A 27,279-nucleotide genomic window follows, 5' to 3' on the forward strand; every position below is an offset into this window, starting at 1 on the left:
AGTTTGAAAAGATGTCAGGACATGCTAAGACCGTAATGTCATGGGAAAGACAGAATACAATTCACATGACAGTAGATACCCTCTCTGCAAAAAAGTGTTATGTCAAGTTACATGAAATCGCCCCTTGTTGTAGATAAAAAATGACTAAATACGGACGTTTCATGTAGTCCAATCTCACACGTGTTTAGAAAGGAGATAGTTAGGAGATGTGTTAGAGGTCAATACCGGTTCGCTTTGGGTAATAAGTTGGTGGATAGCGCTGTTGTTTTCAGTTGTGTTTTTCTACACCCTTCATTTTGCTACAGTGGGTCAGTCATACTTTGTAACCGGAAGAAAAGGGGTATTTGATTTAAAAACAAAACAGGCGCAGGAATAGTATTGGGGAAACCGGCTGGCTGACAGCTATTCATATGAAAATGACCTTGAGGCCGAATGGCCAAAGCTTCAAGTGCTAGGGAAGTGTCCTGCAGAAAGAACACAGGCTTCAGAGCCAGAAACAAGGGTTCCAAACTCAGGACTCTTACCAGCTGTGTGACCCTGGGCAAATTACTTAACTTCTCTGAGCCTCAGATTCCTCATCTGCAAAATGGGAATAATATCTACCTTGTTGGAAGAACAAATAAGGTATCAGGTATAGTGTCTAGAATAGACAATGGCTGGCACTTAGAAGACAGGCGGGGCATGTTAATTTTCCCCACCTCCACCCTCCACCCCCATCATCCACCCTTCAACATGACCCAGCACTGTGCAAGTGCTGTTCGAGGTTATGTTACGGAGTATGAGGTATGAGGTAGCTGCTGGAAAAACCCTGCCTGCTCCCGGTTACACAGCGGAGTGCTGGGGAGCAGCCGGCCACATTGGGACATCTGGCGTGTTTGGTCCAGTCTGGGCGTGTTATTTTAAGAGGCACATTAATAAACTGGAGTATTCCCAGAGAAGGCTGATCTTGTCACCTGAAGAGCACATGATCACACTGCGTACACTACAGCCAGAGGGATAAACAAACCCCGGGGAGGACACTCTCAGGTCGATGGGCAGTAGAAGCAGAGTAAGACCTAATGTGTGAGCTCTGGTGGGGGCACGTTACCAGAAAGCAGGTTTGACTCCGAGTGACCAAAAACTTTCTGGCAGCAAGAGGTGACCTCTGACAGGATGGCTGCCTTGTGACATCGAGCTTCCCCACTGATGCCACTGCAGTCCCAGGAGCCAGGAGCCACCTTAGAGGCACAAGGCAGAGAGCCAGAAGGGCAGTAGGTTGCATCAGATTAATGGTTCCTAGACCTTTAATCAGAGAGCAGTGAAGTATCAAAACATTGGAGGACCCACACGAGCCCCATAGCGGAGGGTGTTGGCCTCACCCTCGGGGACGCCTGGTTTCACAGCCCTCAGTTCAGGAGCAGTTTGGGGCAGCCTATGGCAGCATGAGGAGGCCCAGGTGACAGTGCAGTGTTCAGGCTGAGTATTCTGTACTGGCCTGTGACTGGGGTCATTGTCCACCTCTGACCCTCAGGACACATGGGCCAGCTCTCATGCAGACCTGGTCCTGCCCTGTGTCTTTAAGGTCTGACCCAGAAAGAGTCCTGTCCCCAGGTGGCCTGATGCAACCTCAGTGTCTCTGCAACTACTGCACCGCCTGCCAGAGAACGCGGGTCCAGGATCCTCACTGCTGTCCATCAAGGGTCAAGTTACCTATCGCTCTGCTTTGTATTCTGACTGGGCCACCTTCCTTCTGCATCCTCTAGATTGGGGTCACCAGGCTTTTCCCATACAGGGCAAGTAGTAAATATTTTAGGCTTTGGGTGCCATAAGATCTCTTTTGCAACTAACTCAATTCTATCCTTGTAGTGCAAATGGATGTGGCTGTGTTTCAATAAAACTTTATTTGCAAAAGCAGGTGGTGGATCCAATTTGGCCCAAGGGCTGTAGCTTGCCAACCTCTGCTGTAGGTAAGCAAATCCCATCTTATTTTTTCAAGTGATATCTTTGCCTGGTCTTTCTGCCAGTCTGAGTCCACTCTGTCAATAATATTTGTCAATAACAGAGAGGTGTGTGCCAAGTAAGGAAGTTAAGAGAAAACCAACAAATCCAGACTTTCACCATCATTTGATTAAAAGAAAAAAGAATTTCAGCAATAATAAATGGGATGATCAGCCCTGGTTGGGTGACTCAGTTGGTTAGAGAGTTGTCCTGTACACCAAAAAGATTGCAGGTTTGATTCCCGGTCATGGCACATACCCAGGTTGGGGGTTTGATGCCCAGTCTGGACACGTGCAGGAGGCAACCAATTGATGTGTCTGACTCACATCAATGTTTCTCTCTCCCTCCCTTCCATTCTATCCAAAAATCAATAGGCAAAATATACCATTGGGTGAGGATTAAAAAGAAGGAAAATAAAACCCTTCCTCTTTTGCTAAATCTAATGGGAAAAAACACATATCATCCTGAGAGGATTAAAAATAAATAAATAAATAAATAAATAAATAAATAAATAAATAAATAAATAAATAAGAAGGATGGTTCAAATCTCAGAATAAAAGAAATTGTGTGCTGATTTGTGGACCAGCATTTATGGGCCATTGTGAGTCATATGGTCTGGAACCCTTCCAATCTTAGGAGCTTTTTATTTTTTCTTAATGTGAGCTGAAGCCAAGTAGGTCTCCTTTCCACTATTTCTGGACAATCACTGTCTGGGTAAGTCCAACTTTGCATTAACCCCTTTCCGCCTCAGTTTCCTCACATGATGCACTTACACCGAACGCTTTTCAGCATTAAGGTGATTGTGCAGTAAGCAGCTGGCACGAGGTGGATGTTCAGCCCAACACTGAGCATTAGTGGGCACCTGATAGGGGCCAGGCATCGTGCTGGGCGATGGGGCCGGGAAATGACTCTTTGCAATCTGTGTTTCCATGCTTAGCCCCGGGCCTTGCCCAAATGTTTGTCAAGTATTGAATGGAGGCTTTTGAGGAGCTCATATTTTAGTGAGCGAGAAGGGTGCCCATGGACATGCTGATGACTTCATAGAGTATGGTAATGGCTGGAGGCTAACACGGTCAGGGAGCCCCTCCTGGGGGACAGGCAGCAGCAGCTTTCTGGGGTTGATGCTCTGGAGTGGAGTTTTAAAGGTTGTGTACGAGCCAGTCAGGAAAAGCGAGGAGGGAAGGGTTCTCTGAAACTGACAGCTCCTTCAGGAGGCACCCGGAGAAGTTCAGCCCATGGCTCACAGTGTCCTCTCTCAACCCAGGACTGACTACACTGGGGCTGGGCTCTCTCTTTTGAGAGCGAACATTGATTGAGCACTTACTATGGACAGGCACCCAGCTCACCACTTCCATGGATTAACTCATTTAGTTCTCTGGGCAAGCCTGTGAAGTCAGAATGATTATTAACCCCATTTCCCTGATGAAGAAATGAGGCACAGAGGAGTAAAGTCGCCCACACCCCCACCAAGGTCACAGGCCAGGGCTGAGACTCACCAGCCTGGTCTGAGCGTGTAGCCACCAGATAGCTTCTCTTTTGGTTTCATGACCAAATCCCCCGACTCATGGCAGCATATGGCAGTCCACCTGTGCCATGGCCCACAGAGACCCAGGTGATGTGCCAGACAAAAGTGGGTGGGAGCCGCAGCCCAGGTCACTGTCCTTGGCCGGGTGCTGGGACCTCTCCCCCTGTAGGGCCCTTCCAGGGAGGTTGACAGGCTTACCCGCTTCTCATCAGTCTCCTTGAACGAGTCATTCACATTAACCCCACAGGCCAGGTCAGGCCTGGGGAAGATTTCTGACCAGCCGCCCGGCGTGCAGTTTCGAAACATGGAACCTGTGGATGCCAAGCATGCTATGTGTGAGCCGTGGGGACCAGCTTCCTCTGCCACTTTGTCCCCAGCTGCCTTGCTCTGAACCAGAGTCCACTCCAGTTGGCTCAATTGATCCTTGAAGGATACATAGGTCTGTCCGTCAGTAGAAGTGGAGGGAGAGCTAGTAGGCAGCTGGGCCTAGAAGGGGCAAAGACCTGGTGTGTGTGTGTGTGTGTGTGTGTGTGTGTGTGTGTGTGTGTGTGTGTGAGAGAGAGAGAGAGAGAGAGAGAAAGAGAGAGAGAGAGCTGCTGATCCCTGACACTTGATCTACAAATTAGCAAACATCCCTCCCAGCCTCCAGTCACCACTTGTCTTCCTCCCACCGCCTCACCCACACTCACGGCCACTGTGCCAGGCACCAGGGTGCACGAGGAGGGACTGGCCAGGGCGCAGCACTCAGTGGCCCCAACAACAACTCAACCAGAGCCAGGCCCCAGGTGTCCCGGCCACAGCAGCCTTCAGGGTCCCTGCTCCGGGGCCAGCCCACTCCAAGGCTCTCTGAGACCCCTGTTCACTCCCACCTGCCCCCTCACCCTTCCCTCCGCAGGCCCCAAACTCAGCTCCAAGGTCCCTCAATGCTCACTTCCTCTGTCTGCCTTCCCCCCGCCGCTGGCTGACCTGCACCACTGGCATCTGGAGCTCCCTGCCCAGCTCCAGCACAGGCTGTACCCCATGTCCTTACATGGGGTGCAGTGGCTTCCCTGCCTCCCCTAGCAGGTGATTTCTGAGGGCTCCTCGCGCCAGCCCAGAGTCCCTGGTCTCCAAACATTGGCTGGCTGGCTGGAGAAGCAGATGAGGGGTGAAGAGCCTGCTCTGAGCTCTCCATGGGGGAGAGGGGAGACCTTGCCCACCAAGAGCCTGTAGAGCAGGAGCTGGAGCACTGGGGGAGGGGAGCTGCCAGCCAAGGGGGGGCCTTGGAGAGCCACCAGGAGCTTCCCTCCTTGGGACAACAGGCTCAGCTGCATCGCCACTCTGGCTGCCAAGAGGGCTGAGTTCCGGTCCCCGGGTCTGGCTGGTTGGGTGCTGCAGGGGTGCAGGGAGCTGACCACAGCCCTGACACTGCTTTTGCTCTCATCTGTACCCTGTCCGGGGGCCCCTGAAGCCCCCCAGCTGGGCTGGCATGTGCCTTCTGACAAGCTCCAGGTTTGGCTCACTGGCTCTCAGGGTTTAGGCTCTAGCAGATTCCACTGAGCTGGAGAAATACGAGTGTACTAACTAGTATTTCCAGGACCAGCCAATGCGAACGTGCGGATGCTGATCTAATCGTCAGAGGGCCCAGTGAGGCAGGCGCTGCTGGCCATTTTACAGATGAGAAAACCAAAGCTCAGAATGGGGTAACAGTGCCCAGCCAGGACATGTCCCATCACTGTATTGCCTTCCAGCCTGGCCCCCAGATCAATGATTCTCTCTCATTATTGATGTTTCTATCTCTCTCTCCCTCTCCCTTCCAATCTGAAAATAAAAATATATTTTAAAAAATAAACAAATAAATAAATGAAAGAGGGCTCCAGAACACCGGCTTGTCCTCACTGGGCACCCTTCCTGGGTCGGGGTGGGGAGCCCTGGAAACCTGTGGGAGATCAGTGAGGGAAGCCTTCTCTCCTAAGAGGAGACACAGGGGCTGGGACCTAACAGGACCCCATGGATCTGTGGGGAGGGAAGGTAGTCGTGGGAGGTGGGAGGCTGGACTGGGCCTGACCTTGCTCTGGGACTGGCCCATGCCTTGGGCCTGGGGCTGGGTATGAGCACAATATTCCCCGCAGGTGAGACATCCCACCCCACCCCCTGGGGGCCGATGCTTAGCACCCAGCAGGCAGAGCCTCAGTGTGGCCAGCGGGTCCGTCCTGTAGCCCTACAGCGACACCAGGTGGCAGCAAGAAGAAACTGCAGCAGAGGTCGGCATAGGAACCCTGCTTCCTTCCCTCAGCAAGCAGGCCTGGAACTGCACCCCATGGGTGATCCCCGGTGGGTCTTGAGCAATTAAGATTGAGGAGCCTTAAGAAGGAGACAGTTGGACTGTAGTTACGAGGCATGCAGGGGTTCCAGCAGTTGTTTGGGGAGGGACGTGGCCATGAGCCCCACTCTGCCTGGCACCTCTACAGAAGTGCCAGTGGGAGGGTGGGGAGGCAGAGGCACAGTGGCTCTGAGAGGGCTGTGACAGGAGGGCTGGAAAAGAGGAGAGCTTCCTCCAACGGGAGAACGCGGCCAGCCAGAGAGGAGCACTGGACAGGGAGTCCTCTGAGACCAGGGTCTGGTCCTGGCCTTGCACCTGACCAGCAAGTTACTCAAGGTCAGGCCTGGATTAACCTTCTGTGTCCCAGAGACAGACAAGGAGCAGGGATGCAGGAAATAACGGCTGTAGAGGAGTTTGCTGCTGTGTGTGTGCCTGTGGTGGGACTTCAGGGAAGAAAGGAAGGACAAGAAGGGGTATGAGGGGAAAAGAAGAGACGAAGGAAGTATTTAAAAGTTATTTCCAAGCACAGCCTCACAGGGCTGGTGTTATTTGCTCTCCCCATTTTACAGGTGAGAACCCGGAAGCTCAGGGACCATTTGAGGAACTTGGGCCCAAAGGCAGAGGCTGGTACCCAATAGGCAGAGGCTGGTACCCATTTCCCACATCCCTTGCAACTAGGAGTCGCCACATGACTGAGCTCTGGCAGAAGCAACATGGGCAGAAGTGGTATGCCTTTCAGGCCTGGTACCAAAATCTCCCCAGTCAGCCGCAAGCTGCATGCCAGCACCCAGCAGGAAGGTGCCCGGATGCCAGGCCCCGGCGGAGGGAGCCTCCTGCCCCTGGAAGCACCTGCTGGGGACTCGGCAGACGGCACTGGAGGAGGCTGCAAGATCCGGGTTGTCTGTTTCAACAGCTAGCATTGCCCATGCAGTAAACAGAGGGGTGGGGTTCAAGCTGGACTCCCTGGGCCCCTCCACTTTCTGTATCGGGGGCGTCAAGTGAGGCTGAGAGGAACAGTGACTACAGCAGCCTGTTCCCCAAATCTGTGTGTGGACACGTGCGTGTGCAATAGAGCATCACGGTGTGCAGCATGTACACTCCTGCCCGCATGCAGTTTTGGTGTGTGGGCACTTGCATGTGCACTAGAGCATCACGGTGTGCAGCATGTACACCCCTGTCCCTCATGCAGTCTCGGTGTGTGCGCATGTGCGTGTGCACTAGAGAATCATGGTGTGCAGCATGTACACCCCTGCCCTGCATGCAGTCTTGGTGTGTGGACACGTGCGTGTGCGCATATGCATGTGTGTGTGCACTTGAGAATCGTGGTGTGCAGCACGCACACTCCTGCCCCCCATGCAGCCTTGGCATGTGCCGTTCATAGTGTCCTGACTGTGGAAGGCTGGTGGGTTTTAGTGTTAAATCACCGTTTTGAGCTCATTCTTGTTAAGGGCCGCATCGGGCAGCTTTTCCTGCCCCTCAAGGATGAGGGGAGGGGTGGCAGGGCCAGGCCAGGCTTTAGGCTTTAAATGAGCCCACTGAGCAAACAGGCCAAAGGCCTCCACCCAGGTGAGCCCCACTGGGGCCCCGGCCTACCTTGACCACGGCCTCAAACAGAGCTCCAGTTGTGAAGTCGGAGAAATCTGGGTTTGAGTCCTGGTTTCCCCATCTCCTAGCTGTGAACCTTTGGCGAACTGCTAAACCCCTCTGTCTGCTATTATCACTCTTGATGGGCCAAGTGCGGGGTGGTGGGGGGGGATGGGGGGAGAGAGATGGGGTCGAGGCCTGTGATGTGCAGGGCGGGGGGGAGAGAGATGGGGGCAAGGCCTGTGATGTGCAGGGGGTTGTGATGACTCAATGCTGGCACATATGGCGCTGTAGCCAGCGTTAGTCCCTGAGCGTCCATCTGAGCAGCTCCTCGCCTCCCTGCCTGAGATTGAGAAAGTCCTTGTAAAAGTAGCTTTCCTCAGGCAAGAGACCCCAGGAGGCCAGCTGCTCAGCAGGGCCTGGCAGAAGGGGCACAGGAAGCAAGTGTCCTGGAAGGCCAGGCTGTGCCCGGCTGGGACCCAGCACGGTGCTGGAGCAAGGGTCCTGGTTCCTGAGGGGCAGGAGCATAGGAGGAAGGAGCGGAGCCAAGCCTACACTCCTTCAGCATGTCCCCAGTCCACTGCCTCCTGCCCCCTTGCTTGGGACCCTAAGGATCAACTCCCCGCACCCAACCCAAGAAAGGTTTCCAATCCCTAGCAAGGACCCACCCCCATCGTTCCACTCATGTTTTGTCCCCAGAGAAGTTTCCTTGGCCTCATGGGTCCGGGCTGAGGCCCCGCTCAGAGGCCACCCACCACCTCTCCACCAGCCCAGGGGCTGATGGTTACCGTTTCTGCCCGTGAACATCCAGAGGAATCGCGGACACTCCACTTCCACCGTCTGTCCGGGCTCAGAGGAGGGCCAGCAGCTCATGTTCTCCCACAGCCGCGGGCAGCCTGCCAAGAAGAGCAGCAACATCAGACAGGGATGGAGCGTGGGCCAAGGGCTACCCCGCTGCCCTGCCGTCATCCCCAACACCCTGGCTGCTGGGAGCTCCCATTAGGGACTGCCTTTCTGAGTGTCTTTTCATCAGGGCCCTGGGCTCTGCCATAGATGAGCTCTGTATTGACTACAGGGAAGGAGGGAGGGAGGATGGGAGGGAGGGAGGTTCATTAGTGTAGGTCTGGCTTTCTCTAGAGCAGAGACATCTCCAGCCCTCGGCTCTCATTAAATGACTCAATGGCAGTGAGCCTCCATCCTGGCCACCAGTATAACCCTACGGGGAGCTTTAAAAATACACATAACTGGGCCCTACACCAGCCTTCCTGATTTAATTGGTCTGGGGTGGTCCCAGCCATAATGTTGTGGACAAGCTTTCCAGGTCGTTCCAAAGAGATGGCGGGGTTGAGAATCTGTACCCAGGGTTCTCAAATTCCAGCTCGCATCGGAATCATTCGGAAGGCTTGTTGCAACACAGCTAGCTGAGCCCCACCCCAGAGTCTCGGTGGACCTGGGAACTTGCCTTTCGAACAAGTGCCCAGGTGAGGCTGCTGCTGCTGGCCGGGGACACGCTGAGAGCCACTGCGCGGCCCCTGGAAGCTGCAGCGGTGTGGCCACTGCCTCTGTCGTGGGAATGTTGCTGAAAGACTTCCTTCTCACCGGGTTTCCTTTACGAGGCCCCTCCTGGAAGACGGACCTGGTCCCAAGGCAAGGAGACACTGAGCGTATGGTGAACAACTACGACACAGCTGTCCTTAGAGACGCTGTTTTCCTCTGTGACTTGGCTGCCAGGAAGCTCAGAGCCACGTTTGTGGCCCAAATCTGGTAGATGAAGGACTTTGAAAGGAGTCAGAAGATTGCTGGTGTCTTCAATGCAAAATAAGACACTTCTAAGCCAGCCTTCCGGGTGATCTGATGCTACGGTCTCCCAACTTTTCTTGTCTTAGGGGACTTTTGTTGTCCTTGAGCTACCATGCAATTCTGAGTTGTCGATACCCGATAGCAATGCAAATGATCCTTGTCCACAGGCATGCAATGAGTTTTGTCCAGTTGGGTTTCAACTGGGCAAAATTGTGTTCAGCCAGTTCTGCATCTGTTTGTAAATCCATTTCACCATTCAGCCTTCTGTGTCAGGTGCTTTGAATTTTCCTACAAGCCAGTGGCAACATCGTACTGGTTCTCTCATTAATGAAGTACAATGTTTGGCAGGTGTTCACTTTAGATTTGTGAGTTATGACTGTACTCTCTTTTAAAAGTTATCATTCAACGTCACCAGCCACCGATTCTCTCAGCGTTGGCTGCAGGGAAAGTAACGCAGGGAAAGGGCTCCGGTGCCGGGCTTCTGGGGCCCCGGCCGGTCCCTGAGACCGCAGCATGGCGGCGTTAGGAGGGGCTGGGAATGGGGCTGAGGTGGCTTCATGAGAAGAGTCGGCCCTCATCCAGTTTGGGGAACAGAGCGCAGACCTCTCCACCAGAGCCCAGGACCCCCAGGGAGAGCCCGGTTTCTGAGTCCCACAGGCCTGGGTTCCATCCTGCCTCACCACCCAGGAGCTTCCCCAGCCCATTTCTCTTCCTTGGGGCAGGGGCGTGGGGGGCGGGGTGGGAGAGTGCCTTCTTCCCAGGTTGTCGAGAAGAAGAGAGCAACCCCACACAGCGGGTCAGATGAAAGGCAGCCGCCACCGTCCTTCCCAGGCTCCTTCCAGTCTCATTCTGGTACCAGGAGGCGCCCGCCCGGCTGGCTCTGACCTGCAGGGCAATTTCAGCCGCAGGGACTGGGAGGTGGGTGTGGCCTGTAGCCGGAGGGCAAAACCCGGCTTTTGTAAAGAGTCAGAGTCTTTTCTCAGGCATGAATACAACCAAGCCCAAAGCATCAATGTCATTGAGACCCGTGTCTCCTCTAAGTGAAGGTCCCCGGAGGCCTGGCCCACGCAGAGGTGCTGGTCCTCCAGGATCACCCAGTCTAACTGCAGATCTCTCGGCCGCCCCCAGGAGAGGCTAGCGGCATTCTGGGACCCGGGAATGTGCCGCAGCAACTCCCCAGAGATCTGCTGCCTGTGCTCAGCCGGCCTTGCTTTGACAATCTCCCCTCCCCTCCGTGGGGCCCCTATTTCTGTGCTCAGATCCACCAGCAAACTGAGATAGTGAGACAGGCAGCCTCCCCAGGACCAGCGAGGTCCTGCCCAGGGCAGCTCCACCTGGTGCCTGGGTGCAGGCGGCTCCCTGCATAGGGCGGAGACCCCGTGAGAGCTGAGCCTGTGTGAGGCCCCACTGCTGCAGGCCTGCACCTGCAACGGGCTGGGCACAGCATAGGCACTGAGCACACTTGACCTAAACTCCATGTTCAGGCCCTGGCCTCCATCCTCTGCCTGCCAGCTCTGCTTGGGTTACACCTGGGAGCTCATTCAATCCATGGCAGCGCAGCCAGAGGCTTCCTGGAGTCACCGAGCCAGGAAATGGAGGCCAGGACCGGCTAGCCGCCCTGCTTGGTGCCACGGCACAGGCTCTGCCCACGTGCCCTGTCTCCAGGTGGCACCAATGCCAGCTTCCTAGAGCCCTCCCCACGGGAGCCAGGCTGAGGATGCTGGGAGAGGCCAGGAGGTAGAGGAGAAATGGTGTGGGCTGGGGAGGATGCAGGGAGGGGACTGGAGGGTTGGGAAGGGGAGGCAGTAGGACCAGCCCCCAGAGGGAGGCGGGAGAGGCGGGGAGCGGGAAGGAGGCCAGGCCTGGATCAGGATGCAGGCTGAGGGCTCTGGAGGTAAAGCAGCCCCAGGATGACAGGACAGGTTGTGGTCCCGGGAGGGAGGTGTGGGAAGGGAGGGAGAGGCCATGGACAGAGGCAGGTTTGGGTGTGGCTCCCACAGGACTGTCAACGCATCTATGGGACCCAAGAGCCACGTGTCTGTCCTTTGAGGAATGTGGGGGATGAGAGCCCCTTAGATATTCCTGAACCTTCACCCCGCTCTCACAGGGAGCCCAGCTGAGGAGGGCGGAGCCCCTCTCCCTCTGGAACTGCCCCAGAACCCCGCACTGGCCCGGCTACTGGCTGCCTCGACTCCAGCTGTGGACGCCACTCACCAGGCCTGGCAGGAGCCCTGGAGCTCGCAGGCCCCGGGGCTCTGGCCTCCCCAGATTCCCCTGGGAGGGCTCTTCACCTATGACCACGAGTGAAGCCTGGAGGCGGAGCTGGCCCCTCACCCCCGCTCCTGCAGAGACCCCGGAGGTGCAGCCCTCAGCCAGGACACAGCCTCCCTGCCAGCTCCGCAGCATTGCCTGGATCAGAAGCAGGGCGTCCTTCCCGGCTATAAAGAATGCAGGAGCCTCTTCCCTCACTTTGGGAGAAATGGACCAGGGCTGGGCTGACCAGGTCAGCAGGACACTGGCCCACAGCTCCAGTCCACGAGGCTGGACTACCCATGTCCGGCTGGCCAGACAGATGCAGAGGGTGCCAGGGCCTCTGGCAGGCTTCCTGACCCGGGTCATGCCAGGCTGGGCCCGCAGGGACAGTGGCCTGGTACTGGCAAAAGGCAGGGTAGAAATGGTGGTGTGAGAGGTGAGGAAGAAAGGGGGGCAGACTCCCCTGTGGGGTCCCCGGCCAGCGGTTCACTGCCACGCCCTCCACAGCAGCCCTGGAGAGAGAAAAGGGAGGGGAAGGGGCCATCTGGCCTGTTCTGGACACGATCAGACACTGTGGAGCCTGTAGGGGTCAGGCAGGGTCACTGCCACACAGCAGAGAGGACAAAACCAGGCTCCAGGGGTAAAGTGACATGTGCAGGTGACAGAGCTTATAAGGGTGCAACTCGGACCCCACCTGCTGGGCTACCCTTAGTGGCAGCAGACCTGGATGCTAACTCCACACACATCACTCATGTCCTGAGCACACGACATGCCACACTCGCTCCCAGCCTCGGCTTCCCCGTCTGGTCACGAACGGTGTGGGTCAGACCAGGCGCCCAGCGTCAGGGACACCTCCTGCGTGGCGAGCACTGTTAGCTGGGACGTGGTAGAACACTTTACTTTTAACAGTGACACATTCTTAAAGAGAATTTTAAATGTGTGTCCAAAAGTTATAGAACTAGCATATCACATTTGTGGTTTTATAGCTACTATTGTTTATGATGAGGTTAAGTTAGTAAAAAGTCATTTGGAGAAAAGGGAGCCCTCATGCACTGTTGGTGGGAATGTGAGCTGGTGTAGCCACTGCGGCAAACAGTATGGAGGCTCCTCAAAAAGTTAATTGTGGAATTATCATATAATCCAACAATTCCACTTCCGGGTATTTTTCTAAAGGAAAGAAGTAAGTACCTTAAAGAGATAGCTGTAGCCCCTGCATTCCCTGCAGCATGTTCACAATGTCCAAGAAAGGAAAACAACCTACTATCCATGGAAGGACGAACGGGTAGAGAAAATTACAGTAAATACTACTCAGCCTTAAAGGGAGGGAAATCCAGCCACTTGTGATAGCATGGGTGAACCTGGAGGACATTACGCTAAATGAAATAGGCCCGACACAGAAAGACAAATACCACGTGACCTCACCCATCTGTGGAGCCCAAAGACTGCAGAGTCATAGACCAGAGCGTAGAAGGGTGGTCCAGGGGCTGGGTGGGAGAAATGGGGGGAGCTGGGGCAAAGGCCAAGCTGCGGTTACTAGGATGAGTCAGTCTAAGATCTCATGTGCAGCACGATGCGGGGAAAGTCCATTGTTTTAAAGGGAAAATCACTAAGGAAATCCCAGCACAGGTGGAGCGGCTGCAGCTGGGTGGGGGATGGCGAGGGGGGGGGGTTAAGGTGTGTGTGTGGTGGGCGGGGAGCAGGGAGCTCTGTGCACCTCTGGCTGCTTGCAGGGACCGCCTTAGCTCCAGGGTTTGAGGGAGGGTCTCAGGCTCCATCCCCAACCAGCTCCTGCTCTGGGCTGGGGGAGGGCGGAGGGCGTCCTGTCCTAGTCTCCCCGGGAGCTCTGGAAGGAAGGGACAATGTGAAGGATTCAGGCCACTGTGGGGTCCTGGTAGTTTTAGGAACATGGTGGCAAAGCCGGACGCCGAGTTGGGGGTGAGGACCATCTGATGGGAGAGCTTTGTAAACAGGGCCACTGCTACTGAGCCACCAGGGGGGCTCACTTCCTCTGGGAGGCAGGGCTGAAACAGACAGAAATCAGCTGCTGTGAGAGCGGAGGGCCCAGGGCAGGTGAGGGCACACCTCCCACCCCCACCTTCCCCGCCATTCCTAATGGTCACCTGTCATCATGCCTGCCTGGCTGGAGGGGGTGGGATGAATGGCTGGGGAAGTCTAAGTGGGGACACAAGAAAAGACGGCATCGGACCACAAATGCCATCTGTGAGAGCAGCGGTGCCTGCGGAGTGCCCGGGCCCGAGTGCTCAGCATGGGATACTGGCTTGAGGCAGGTGGTGTGGTGGAGCTAGGGTGAGCTTGGGACCCCAATCCACCTAGGCCTTGCCCCTTACCCCTTTCAGCCTCAGTTTCCTTGTCTATAAAATGGGCATAGTAACACCCCAGGATTTTAGTGAGAATTATAAGTGATTTATGTGTGCAGTGCAATATTTTTAAATATATTAACCTTTGTTCCTTTTTTGTCTCCTGGTATTTCTTCCCCTTTCTCTCTCTCTTCCTCCTCAGATTACTGGTTCACAAGCTGTGCGGGCGGCAGGAAAACCTACAGTCTTCCTGGCTGCAACCCCAAAGGGCCGGGAGGCGGGATGAGAGGTGTAATCCAAATGCTTGGGAGGACACAAAAGGAGCAAGACTTTCCTCAGACTGGGGAGACGGGGAACGGAAGTGATGAGCAGGACATAGAAGGTTCCAGAAAGAGGCTGAGCGCCCTGGTGCCTGCCCACCTACAGGAGTAGTTGAGAGGCGAGATGGCTGTGAGTCACGTCCACATGAGCAGCACACGGGCAGCTGCAGAGCCCACGCCTCCTGAGAAGCCAGGTGTGGCCGGGCCTGGGGCAGGCTGTCAGCCACCGCTCTGGGCTCCTCAGACATGTGCCACGTGGATCTCGGTGGGGAAGGTTCCTGCCATCCCAGGAGAATGGGGCCAGAATTAAAGTTCTAGAAAACGGAGAACGTTCTATTTTTTCCCATTGGAGTTTATGGACAAGGACTGTTTCCTTCATACGTGTGAAGCCCCTGTCACTGGGCCAGGCCCAGAGAACATTGGGTCCCTCTGTCCTGCCACCATCCTGAGAAAAAGAGGTGGCCCCAGAGGCAGGGCTGGCCGTGGGCAGGGGCTGGGACAGGGCAAAGGCCAGTGCCAGTCTCTCGATGCCCCCAGCCGGGTGCCGGGCGTGCACTACAAGTCTGCCCTGCGTTCGCCACCGTGGGCTCCGTCTGCAGTCCTTGGTTTATTTATAAACAAGCTCGGATGGCCTGACCATCATCTGGACTATTTCAGGAGCAATGTGTCAGGCTGCAGTGACCCAGCGAGGTGGGGCCAGGATCTGCCCCTGTCAGTGTTAACGCCATCCCCTGCCTAGAGCTGCCATATCCATCTTCTAGCACCTTCAGGACCCCCTCACCCCCACACACCCTTTTCCCCGGACCCACGGCAGTTCAGGAGGTGCTCCTGCTCCTGCGCAGCCCTGGTTTCTTGCTTCTTGTCTCCCCTCACCCTTCTCAGCGCCCACAGCCCGTCCCTACACATCCAAGGAGCAGCCTGGGGGTTTCCTGGGCACTTAAAAGCAAAGCACAGGAGGAACGGTATTGGGGGGCGGGGGTGTACTTCTCTTTAAACCAAGAAGCACAGCCGAAAGGGTCACGGAATGAGGAGGCTGGGAAAGGCTGGCGGCAGTGAATGGAGGCTGCACTAAATGAGATAAAGGACCTTCCAACCGGAGGCCGAGGCCGAGGCTGGTTCTGGGGCCCCCCCGCGAATCTCCCTCCAGGAGGCCAGCTCCAGGTGAGGCAGGCGAGCTCTGAACACGTGTGCTGAGCCCTTCCCACCCAGGATCTGCACACACTGTTCCCGGCCCCACACCTCCTCCTCTGGCCCGAGAACTCGTCCTCACCAGACCTAAGCTCTTAGCCTCGTGTACCTGTCACACCAATGAAAGATTAATTGGTATCGACAGTCCCTTCTTTTTCTGAAGCAAATCCCTTCTTGGGAGGGTAAGGCCGTCTTGGTCTGGATTGTGAACTAGAAAATCCTCAGGATTCAGAGCCAAAAGATTTGGGCTGAGAGTCCTGTTTCAGCTCTGAGTGCTCCCGGGCCTCTCAGAGCCTCCATCCTCATCTGTGAAATGGGGATAGTGGTACTGACTGTGCAGCTTGGTCTAAGAAGTAAACAAGAAAATGTCTAAAATGTTATACAAACGTAAGTTACTTGTTTCTGAAGAAGGAGCCAAGATCAGCTGTGCCAAGGAAAGGGTGGAGAGTGCGCTGTGGGCAGGTCAGGGGATGTCCCCGGGCAGGGGAAGGGTTCGGCTGCACAAAGACACCAGGAGCCAGAAGAAGAATCAAGAAAAGGACCCGGGAATGTTTGTTAGAGAAAAGTGCATTTAAAGCTAGCACGTATGAAATACTGAAACATGCTACAACATGGACGAACCTCAAAAACAGTATGCTCAGTGGAAGGAGGCAGACACAACAGGTCAAATACTGTAGGATCCCGTCTATATGAAATGCCCAGAGTCAGCAAATGCATAGAGAGAGAAAGTGGATTAGTGGTTATCAGGGCCAGGGGAGAGGGGAGGGTGGGGAGTGATTACTTCACGGGTATGGGGTTTTATTTTGGGGTGATGAAAAGTTTTGGAACTAGATAGGGTGGTAGCTACATGGTATTGTGAATGTTAACTCCAGCATTATTATTTTTTTTTTGTCTAAAGGTGTATGTATTTAGCACTATTACACCGGAACATATACAGAATATTGACACAATTATACAAATGTGTTAGACCTCCAGAATGGGATATTTTAACAGATCCTCTTCTCGGTTAATGAAACATACAACCTAATAATACTTGTAAGTATGCAACTGATATCAAAACCTAAGTAATACTTGTTTTTTAAGAAAAAATGTAGAGCCTAGCCGGCGTGGCGCAGTGGTTGAGCGTCAACCTATGAGCCAGGAGGTCAGGGTTCGATTCCCGGTCAGGGCACACACCCGGGTAGTGGGCTCGATCCCCAGTGGGGGGTATGCAGGAGGCAGCTGATCAATGATTCTCTCTCATCATTGATGTTTCTGTTTCTCTCTCCCTCTTCCTTCCTCTATGAAATCAATAAAAATATTCTTTTTAAAAAAGAAACAATATAGAAAACGTCATTTGACCATAAATGAAGATTGCTTAAATCACATTCATAAAATGAAAGAATTAAACACTGGTTAATCACATGTAAAAATTGAATGTAATGCAACATACTGGGTTTAATATTTACAATTAACTAAATGCCTTTAATTGCTCACTCTAAATGTATGTGAATTTTACCTCAAGAGAAAAAGTCTCCCCCTTCCCCCCAAAAATAGCCAGCCATTCCTTCCTGCCCATGGTCCTTGGGAGTGAACGACCAGCTGGCAAAGGCAAAAAACAAAAGGGGACGGCATGTCCCCATCTTAAAGGCGAGGACACGAAGGTCCAAGGAGGATCGTGTCTTGCTCAAGGTCACAGGCCTCTACGTGACAGCCATCCACACGCCCAGATCTGTCTGACTGCCAAGCCCACATCTGTCCTGCCACCGCACCGTCTCTCTGGAACATTCTTCCCTCAGGAGAGCCAAAGGCCTCCCGCCAGCCAGCTCTGAGGGGCATCGGCTTCTGTAAACAGAGCAATAAATAGCTCGGGAGAGCAGGCGTGCGGCTAGCAGGGTGACCCTGAAACATTCCCACAGCACGCTGTGAAGGCCTTGGCTGCGGAACCCGGAATAGCCGGAGAGTTAATTTTTTATTTGTGATAAGTTGCTGAGCTTGGTGACAGTTCCATGAGTGGCATTTCCTGTGACTCGTCTGGTGTTCAAACATTAACTTCCTCCCCAGAGAGGACCAGGAGTTTAACCATTAACCCCGTGCCCCAAGGAAGAGGCCACCAGCCCTCTCCGCCGTAGGTGCCGGGCAGACCTTGCTGAGCACGGCGGTCCTGTGGGCTGGGCAGCGGTGGCCCTGGACTCCAGGGGTCCTGCTCCTCGGGGGCTGCTGGGCTGCCACCAGCTGGGTTCTGATGTGGACACGGTGGGCGTGCCCGCCCCACGGCTCTGCCCCTTTGCCAGTGCTCTGCTCCCTTCTGTCTTTGGAATTTCCCCTCACATCTGTTCTAAACTCCATGCTGGGTGCTTGGCTCTGCCTCCCAACTTCTCAGCAGAGCAGCCTGAAGCCTTTCCCAGCGGCCGGGCATCCTCTGCCTCAGGGACTTGTGAACCAGGTTTTCAAAGCAACAGACCCCTCTCCTAGACGAAAATTGCAAAGGCCAACATGCAAAGCACGTCCAAGTGGCCTGAGCCAGGTGTGGCGGGTGGGGCCAGCCTGGCCACCCTGCCACCCACAGTCTCAAACCTTGCAAGTCCAGCACAGCCCTTTTCTCACACGAGGAAAGGGAAATCCAGATGAGAGGGGTGTGGTCAGGGCCTTGCCCACATCTCCCCATACATAGTTATTACAATATTACTGATTATATTCCCTATACTGATTTGTAACTATCAACTTGTACTTCTTTTTTTAAAATATATTTTTATTGATTTCAGAGAAGAAGGGAGAGGGAGAGAGAGAGAGAGAAACATCAGTGATGAGAGAGAATCATTGTTCAGCTGCCTCCTGCACACCCCTACTGGGGATCGAAACTGCAACCCAGGCATGTGCCCTTGACTGAAATCGAACCCGGAAACCTTCAGTCCATAGGCCAATGCTCCATCCACTGAGCCAAACTAGCTAGGGCTCAACTTGTACTTCTTAATTCTTTCACCTTTTTCACCCATTCCCCAACCTCTCTCACATCTGGCAACCATCAAAATGTTCTCTGTGTCTATAAGTTTGTTTCCATTTTGTTTGTTTGTTTATTTTGTTGTTTAGATTCCACATATACACGAAATCATCTGGCATCTGTCTTTCTGTCTGACTTCTTTCACTTAGCACAATACCCTCTAGGTCCTTCCATGGTATTGCAGATGGCATGATTTCATTCTTTCTTATGGTTGAATCATATTCCATTGTATATATCACCACTTCTTTATCCATTCATCTATTGATGGGCACTTGGGTTACTTGCATATCTTAGTTACTGTAAATAATGCTGCAATGAACATATGGATGTATATGTCTTTTTTATTTAGTGTTTTGGGTTTCTTTGGGAAAATACCCAGAAGTGGAGTTGCTAGATCCTTTTTTGTCTCTTGTTATAGCTTTGGTTTTAAAGTCTATTTTGTCTGGTATAAGTATTGCTACCCCAGCTTTTTTGTTTGTTTCCATTTTCATGAAATATATTTTTTCCATCCCGTTACTTTTAGCCTGTGTATGTCTTTCAATCTGAATTGAGTCTCTTATAGACAGCATATGTATTGGTCTTGTTTTCTTATCCATTCAGCCACCCCATGTATTTTGTTGGAGCTTTTAATTCATTTACATTTAAAATAATTGTTGACAGATATTTAGTCATTGCCAAATTACTATTTATATTTTTTTCTCCTCCTCCTCCTCCTCATCCTCCTCCTCCTCCTCCTCCTCTTCCTCCTCCTTCTTCTTCTTCTTCTTCTTCTACTTCCTCCTCTTCTTCTTCATCTTCTTCTTCTTCTTCTTCTGGAAGTCCCTTTAACATTTTATGTAATATTGGTTTGATGGTGATGAACTCCTTTAGCTTTTTCTTGTCTAGGAAGCTCTTTATCTGTCCTTTAATTCTGAATGATAGCCTTGCTAGGTAGAAGAATCTTAGCTGTAGGCCCTTGCTTTCCATCACTGAATATTTCTTGCCACTCTCTTCTGGTCTGTTGAGAAATCAGCTGACAGTCTTATGGGAGCTCCCTTGTAGGTATCTCTTTCTCTTGCTGCTTTTAAGATTCTCTCTTAGTCTTTAACCTTTGGCATTTTAATTATTATGTGTCTTGTTGTGGGCCTCCTCGGGTTCATATTGTATGGGACTCTCTGCACTTCCTGTATGTCTATTTCCTTCTTCAGGTTAGGGAAGTTCTCTGTTATTATTTTTTCAAATAAGTTTTCAATTCCTTGTTCTTTCTCTTCTCCTTCTGGTACCCCTATGATACGAATATTGGTACACTTCATGTTTCCCCAGAAGCTCCTTAAACTATCCTTATTTTTAAAAATTCCTTTCTCTTTTTGCTGCTCTGTTTGGATGCTTTCTTATCTTCCAAATCACTGATTTAATCCTTTGAGTCATTTAATCTACTACCCAATAAATTTCCTTTAATGTACCAGTATTCTTCATTTCAGTTATTATATTCATTTCTTACCCTTCGTTATGTTTTCTATCTCCATTTTTATGTTTTCTATCTCTTTGTTGAAGATCTCACTAAGATCATTGAGTATCCTTATAACTAGTAAGTGTTTTGATCACTGCATCTGGTAGATTGCTGGTCTCCACTTTGTTTTGTTCTTTTTCTGGAGTTTTATTCTGTTCTTTCATTGGGGACATATTTTTTTGTCTCCTTATTATGGCCTTCTCTGTTTGTTTCTATGAATTAGGTCTTGTAGAGTGGTTTTATGTAGTAAGCATCCTATGGGGCTCAGTGGTACAGTCGCTCTGAACTAGGTGCTCCAGGTATGTCCCTTGTTTGGGTAGTGTGTGCTTTCCTGTTGTAGTTCAGCCTTGAGTGCTGTTGGCACTTCAATGGGAGGGATTGACTCTCAGGCTGATTGGTTATGAGAACTGGTCGTGACTACAGCTGTTATCAGAGGCTGACCCTACAGAGCAGGATTCCCTTTATCAAGACTCTGGTGGCTGCCAAGTTTGTCCTGTGGGTGTGTGGTTTGTGGAGGTGGTTAGGTGGTGCTCTAGAGCTGGCCACCAGATATGTTGCTTCTTGAGCCTTAGCTGGCATAAGCACTGCTACCCCAGCTTGTGGGAGCTGCAGGCCAAGATCATCCATTGCCCAGGGCCACTCAGTCTGAGCTACGAAGTGATCTGCAGATATTTGCCACTTGGGCTGGGCTCGGAGGTGCCTGGGAAAAGCTAAGCTGTGAATTGAGGCTGGCTGCTGCTAGTACCAGGCTCAAGGCCACTTAGCAAGAGGTAGAGGGCATGCCAAGGCCAGGTTCTGCTTGTTTAGAGTTTGTGAACTTTTGAGAGATTTTAGGAAAGTCTGCAGCATGAGCCAAGACAGGCCATTTATAAAGAAGTCACTGGAAGTGGCCTGGGTGGGCCTACAAGATAGGTGAGGCAGGGTCTCAGGGAATCTCTAGGGTGGGGTGAACAGTGTTAGTCAGGTTGATGGAGACTCAGATATGGCACCTGCTTGTACTGCAGGGTGTGGGCTCAGCAAAGGAACAATGGCCTCTGCCATCTGGGAGAAAGCTGCCCCTCAGCTCATACCCTCATGCCAGATACTCCAGTTTTTCCTGGTATATCATTGGCACCTTTGAGTTGCTGCCCCAGCACTGGAACTCACAGAGAGTGAATCCAAGGATCCATGTGTGGGCCCTTTAAGAGGAATGTCTGGGACTCTAGTAGCTTTCGATCTCACTCAGCTACAATTCCTGCTGTTTTTTACAGCCAGAAGTTACGGGAACTTCTCTTCTCAGCACTGGAACCCTGGGCTGGGGAATCTGTTGTGGGGCTGGGACCCCTGGCTCCTCAGGGGGACCTTCAAAACTGAGATATCCCTCCACATTTTTATCCACCACACACGCATGTGGGACCAGCCCATTCTGCATCTCCACCCCTCTGACCAGCCTTAGCGTGACTTCTGTACATCCTTACTTTCAGCATTGCTGTTCAGCTAGGCTTCAGGGGGTTCTGCATGAGGGTTTTTTGTAGTTTAGTTATAATTCTGATGTGGTTGTGGAAGGAGGCGAGTATAGTGTTTACCTATGCTGCTATCAAGCTTGCTAGAAGCCAAGCTACTCATATTTGAATCCTTCTCTCAGGGCGTGTTTCTGGGTAATTCAAAGGAATACAGTCTTTCTAGTCCCAGTGACCATTATATATTGTGCAGACCTCACAGTGGGTCTCTGATTTTACTCCAATGCACCTTCCACATCACTCCCCTTTAAGACTTGCCAGGTCTTTCCATTGCTCTTAGGATCAGGATAAAAGTCCTCCACATGTTCAATGAGGTCCTCTGTGCTGTGATCCTGCCGCTTTTTGAGCTCACATCCCCAGGCTGTGTGCCAATGTCTACCTCACCAGAGTTACAGTGGCTGAGGCAGAGATGGTCCCTTGCCCATTCTCCTTTCTCACTAAAAGAACAAGACCTCCTTCAAGGTGGCCACATGCACAGCTAACAATCTCAGTCTCCAGCCTCTGTTGCATAGCGAGGTGGCCATGCAGTCCGGTTCTGGCTGATGAAGTATAAACAAAAGCCACCTGGAGAGCTTTAGGGAAGTTTGGCTTCCAGTATATCTCACCTTTCCTTCTTGTACCTTCTTCTTCCTGTCAGAAAAAACAGGTGCTCTCCTCTCCTCTCTGGCAGTATAGCAGCCATCATCTGACCATTAGGTAAATGCTACACATGAAGCAGAAGGACAGAAGGAATCTGGAATCTGATGACATCCTGGAACTTTGCACCAGTTCTGGATTTTTGTAAAGTACAAAAAATCAGCTCCTTTTTGATAAAGCTAATCTGTCATAGGCAGTAAATACATTCCTAAGTGATAAGAGCTGAGTCTATGTTCCTTTTTTCTCACCATTGTATCCTTTATTCTCACCATACTTACCTCATAAAAGTAAGCACTAAGTATATTTTGAATGAATGCTTTTAATTTCACACTAGCCCCATAAAATAGATGAGATCCAGACACATCAAGCAACTTGTTCAAGATCACACAGCCTGTATAATTTAAAGGGCTGAACCCCTTCTCTACCCTCCTCGTCCTCTTTCTTTCTTTTTAAAAATGGGGTAAAATTCACATAAGAGATCAAAGCTCTTTCTCCCTTCCAGCTACAGCACATTTCCGGTCAGGCAGTAGTCTTCCCCTGAGCTGCTGAAGCAGGGCAGCAGGTAGAGGACAAGGCTCTGCAGAGGCAGGGGAAAGGAGGGAGGCACAGTGGCACCGTGGGCACAGTGACCACGTTCTTGGAAGTGCTGGCACAGTGCCGTGGTTGGAGCCAGGGAAGGAGTCATGAGACTGGCCGTGGTGGACAATGGGAAACCCGACAACCAACAGCTCAAGAATTTGAAGAACAAAGGTCATGACTTGGAGAGAAGAGTATTGCAAAAAGATACGTGTGGCCTATATACCAACGAACTGGACAACCTAGACGAAATAGATAAATTCCTAGAAACACACAATTTACCAAGATGGAAGCATGAACAAATAGAAAATTTGAGCAGGCTGCTAATCAGTAAGGAAGTTGAATCTGTAACAACAAAAATCTTCCGAAAAAGAAAAGCCCAGATGACTTCACTAATGAACTCTACCAAACATTTAAATAAGAATTAGCAGCACTAATCCTCCTCAAACTCTTCCAAAAAAAAAAAAACTGAAAAGGAGAAACACTCTCAGAATCACTCTATGAGACCAGCATTACTCTATACCAAAGCCACACAGAGTCTACAAGAAAACTACAGACCAACATCACTGATAAACATTGATACAAAAATCCTCAACAAAATACTAGAAAACTGAATTGAATTGAAAAGTATTCCTGCAATGTGAGAGTGATTCAGCATATGAAAATCATTCAATGTAATGCACCATATTAACAGAATGAAAGACAAAAATCACATGATCATCTCAGATGCAGAGAAAGCATTTGACAAGATTTAATACCTTTTCATGATAAAAAGAAAAAAACAAACAAAACTTAAGCTAGAAATAGGCCACATATGAAAAGCCCAGAGCAAACAGCATACTCAGTGGTAAAAGACTGAAAGCTTTTCCTGTAAGACCAGGAACAAGACAAGAATGCCTGCTTTGGGCTTTTGTTTTCTGGAAGTACTGGAAGTACTGGAAGTACTAGCTATAGCAATTAGGCAAGAAGAAGAAATAAAAGGCATCTGAATTGGAAGGAAAGAAGTAAAATTACCTCTGTTTGCAGATGACATGATCTTATATGTAGAAAACCCTCAATATTCTACAAAAGAAACTGTTAGAACTAATACATGGATTCGGCAAAGTTGCAGGATAGATATCAAATCAACATACAAAAATCAGTTGCATTTCTATACACTAATGAGAAACAACCTGAAAAGGAAATTAAAAAACAGATTCAAGGAGCCAACTCACCTCCACCCCCAATGGCTCGGGTGGCCAGGGAGTTGTGCAGTGACTCCCACACTCCAGCAAACAAAGAGCTGCAAGCAGCGTGGGGTGTGCAGGTCGTGGTCTGCAGCCTGCACACCACCTAGGCAGCGCCCACTGCTCCTGCCCCCCAGCCCTGGGGCCTGAGGGCGAGCACCATCTGGATGCTGTCCAGGGGCCCCAGTCTGCTCTAAGTGAGCAAATTCACAGAGAAACATGAATGGGTAGCAACAGAAAATAGCCCTGGAACAGTGGGAATCAGCAATTTTTGCACAGGAAACTTTGGGAAATGTTGTTTCATGAAGTCTGCCTGAAATTGGGACATAATTGAACAAACAAGATGAGTTTGGTGCTTTGGAAAGTGTGAAAGCTGCTAGTGAACTCTATTCTCCTTTATCAGAAGTAACTGGAATGAATGAAGCTCGTGCAGAAAATCTTGGGCTTGTCAACAAATCTTGTCATGAAGATGGTTGGCTGATCAAGATGACACTGAATAACTTTCAGAACCAGATGAGCCAAGGCATGAAGAAGTGTGAGAAATACATAAAACCTATTGAGGAGTGAAAACAGAACCCCCTAAGTAAAGCAGTGTGAAACAACATTTTAAAAAGGCAACAAATCCAACTTATAATGGTTTCCAAAAGAATAAAATACTTAGGAATAAACTAACCCGTGTGAATATTATAAAATGTTGCCGAAAGAAATTAAAGAAGATGCAATAAATGTAAAGATATCTGGGCTTATGGGTTTGATGACTGAATATTGCTAGATATGTCAATACTACCCAAGTGATTGACAGATTTAGCAATCTCTATCAAAATCCCAGTGATAGAAATATTTTACTTAATATTTATTCATTTAATATTTAGTTAATATTATTTACAGAAATAGAAAAATCCACCTTAAAATTTTTATGGAATTTCAAGGGACCTGGAAATAGCCAGAAAAATCTTGAAGAAAAAAATAACAAGGTTGAAATCGCACATTTCCTGATTTCAAAACTTACTAAAGCCACAGTATTCAAATTAATGTGGTATTGGCATAAAGGGAGACATGAAGACCTATGGAATAGAAAAGAAGGCCAAGAAATAGACCCTCACATATATGGTCAAGTGAATTTTGACAGATTTGCCAAGACTATTCCATGGAAAAGTATAGTCTTTCAATAAATGGTGCTGGAAAAACTAGATATCCACTTGCAAAAGGATGAAGTTGGACTCTTACCTCACACCATATACAAAAATTAACTCAGCATGGACCAAGAACCTATAAGAGCTAAAACTACAAAATTCTTAAAAGAAAACATAGGGGGAAATCTTAGTGAGCTTGGATGTGGCAATGCTTTCTTGGATATGACACCACCAAAAGAACAGACAATGAAAGTAAAAACAGATACATGGGGCTACAGCAAACTTACACACTTCTGTGAATCAAAGGACACACTCAACACAGTAAGAAGGCAATCTACACAATATGAGAATCATATATTTTACAAGGGGCTAATATCCAGAATATATAAAGAACTCCTACAACTCAACAAAAAACTGAACAACCCTATTTAAAAATGGGCAACGGACTTGAATAGAAAGGAAAGTTTAGGCCAACATCCCTAAAGAACATAGATGCTAAAATCTTCAACAAAATATTAGCAAAGCAGATCCAGCAATACATTAAAAAGAACATACAACATGATCAAGTGGGATTTATTCCAGAAATGCAAGGTTGGTGCAATATTTGCAAATCAATAAACATGATACATCACATAAACAAAATTTAAAATTAAAATCACATGATGTTGTCAATAAATGCAATAAAAAGAATTTAATTAAAACCCATTAATGATAAAAACTCGCAGCAATGTAGGGATAGAGGGATCATACCTCAACATAATAAAGTCCATATATGACAAACCCACAGCCAACATCATACTCAATGGGCAAAATCTAAAAGCATTCCCCTTAAGATCAGGACAAGACAGGGATGTCCTCTTTCACCACTCTTGTTCAACATGGTACTGGAAGTACTGTGTTGGAAAGGAGGAAGTAAAACTGTCATTATTCACAGATAACATGATATTGTACATAGAAACTCCTAAAAATTCCTAGGTCTAATAAATGAATTTGCCATAGTAGCAGGATAAAAAATTAATATTCAGAAATTGGTGGCATTTTTATACACCAATAATGAACTATCAGAAAGAGAAATTAAGAAAATAGCAACAACAACAAAGAATAGAGTACCTAGGAATACTAGTAAATTTGACCAAGGAGGTAAAAGACCTGTACTTGGAAAATTATAAGATATTGAGGAAAGAAACTGAAGATGATACAAATATGTGGAGACATATACTGTGTTCATGGATTGGAAGAATTAACATCATTAAAATGTCCATATTACCCAAATCAATCTATAGATTCAGTGAAATTCCTATTAAAATACCAATGGAATATCTCACAGATCTAGAAAAAATATTATATGGAATAAAAAAAGACCCCAAATAGCCTCAACAATCTTGAGAAAGAAGAACAAAGTTGGAGGAATCACAATACCAGATGTCAAACTATACTACAAAGCCACTATAATCAAAACAGCCTGGTATTGACACAAGAGCAGGAATATAAATCAATGGAACAAAACAGAAAGCCCAGAAATAAACCCACACCTTTATGGTCAATTAATATTTGACAAAGGAGGCAGGAGCATACAATGGAATAAAGACAATCTCTTCAATAAATGATGTTGGGAAAATTAGACAGGTACATGCAAAAAAATGAAACTAGTCCACCAACTTACATCAGACACAAGGATAAACTTGAAATGGATTAAATACTTAAATGTAAGTCTGATTTCTGTCTCTACACATTTACCTTAAGTTGACATATCATAAAAAATAGAAACATGCAATACATGATCTTTTATAACTGGCTTCTTTACTTAACATGTTTTAATATTCATCCATGCCGTAGTATGTATCAGTACTTCATTCCTTTTTAAGACCCAATAATATTCCATTGGACATACATGCATTTTGTTTATCATTCATCAGCTGACAGACACTTGGATTGTTTCCATCTCTAGACTAGTGTTACTATGAACACACGTGTACAAGTTTTTATTTGAATACCTGTAATGGATTTTCTTTTTTTATATATATTTTATTGATTTTTTACAGAGAGGAAGGGAGAGAGATAGAGAGAGTTAGAAACATCGATGAGAGAGAAACATCGATCAGCTGCCTCCTGCACATCTCCTATTGGGGATGTGCCTGCAACCCACGTACATGCCCTTGACCAGAATCGAACCTGGGACCTTTCAGTCCGCAGGCTGACGCTCTATCCACTGAGCCAAACTGGTTTCGGCAGGATTGGATTGTTTTCTTAATGCAACCCTTCCTTGTCCTTAGATGAGGGAAAGCAAAGAAGATATGTTAAGGAAGGGACTGGAAATAAAATTAACATTTAAATATCAAATTAATAATATTTAAAGTCTTGATTAGTAATAAGAATTAATATTTAAATTGATAAATTTGACATATTTTCTCTCGTGTATCATTATAATTCTGAAGTAGACAACCACTTTATAGACCAGGAATCTGTGGCCCAG

General features: G+C 49.4%; 1 protein-coding gene across 2 annotated transcripts in view; it reads right to left on the minus strand.

Annotated features, from left to right (window-relative positions):
- SCTR (secretin receptor) overlaps window positions 1-27,279 on the minus strand; it is a 73,415-nt gene that overhangs the window by 24,946 nt on the left and 21,190 nt on the right. For both annotated transcript variants that reach the window (XM_036320499.1, XM_036320500.1), the window contains exons 3-4: window positions 8,177-8,284; window positions 3,701-3,813 (exon numbers count right to left, since the gene is read on the minus strand). In XM_036320499.1, the coding sequence (XP_036176392.1) occupies window positions 3,701-3,813; window positions 8,177-8,284 (221 nt within the window). The remainder of the gene's footprint in view (window positions 1-3,700; window positions 3,814-8,176; window positions 8,285-27,279) is intronic.

This window comes from Myotis myotis, unplaced genomic scaffold (genome assembly GCF_014108235.1).
Source record: "Myotis myotis isolate mMyoMyo1 unplaced genomic scaffold, mMyoMyo1.p scaffold_m19_p_8, whole genome shotgun sequence".
Taxonomy (NCBI): Eukaryota; Metazoa; Chordata; class Mammalia; order Chiroptera; family Vespertilionidae; genus Myotis; species Myotis myotis.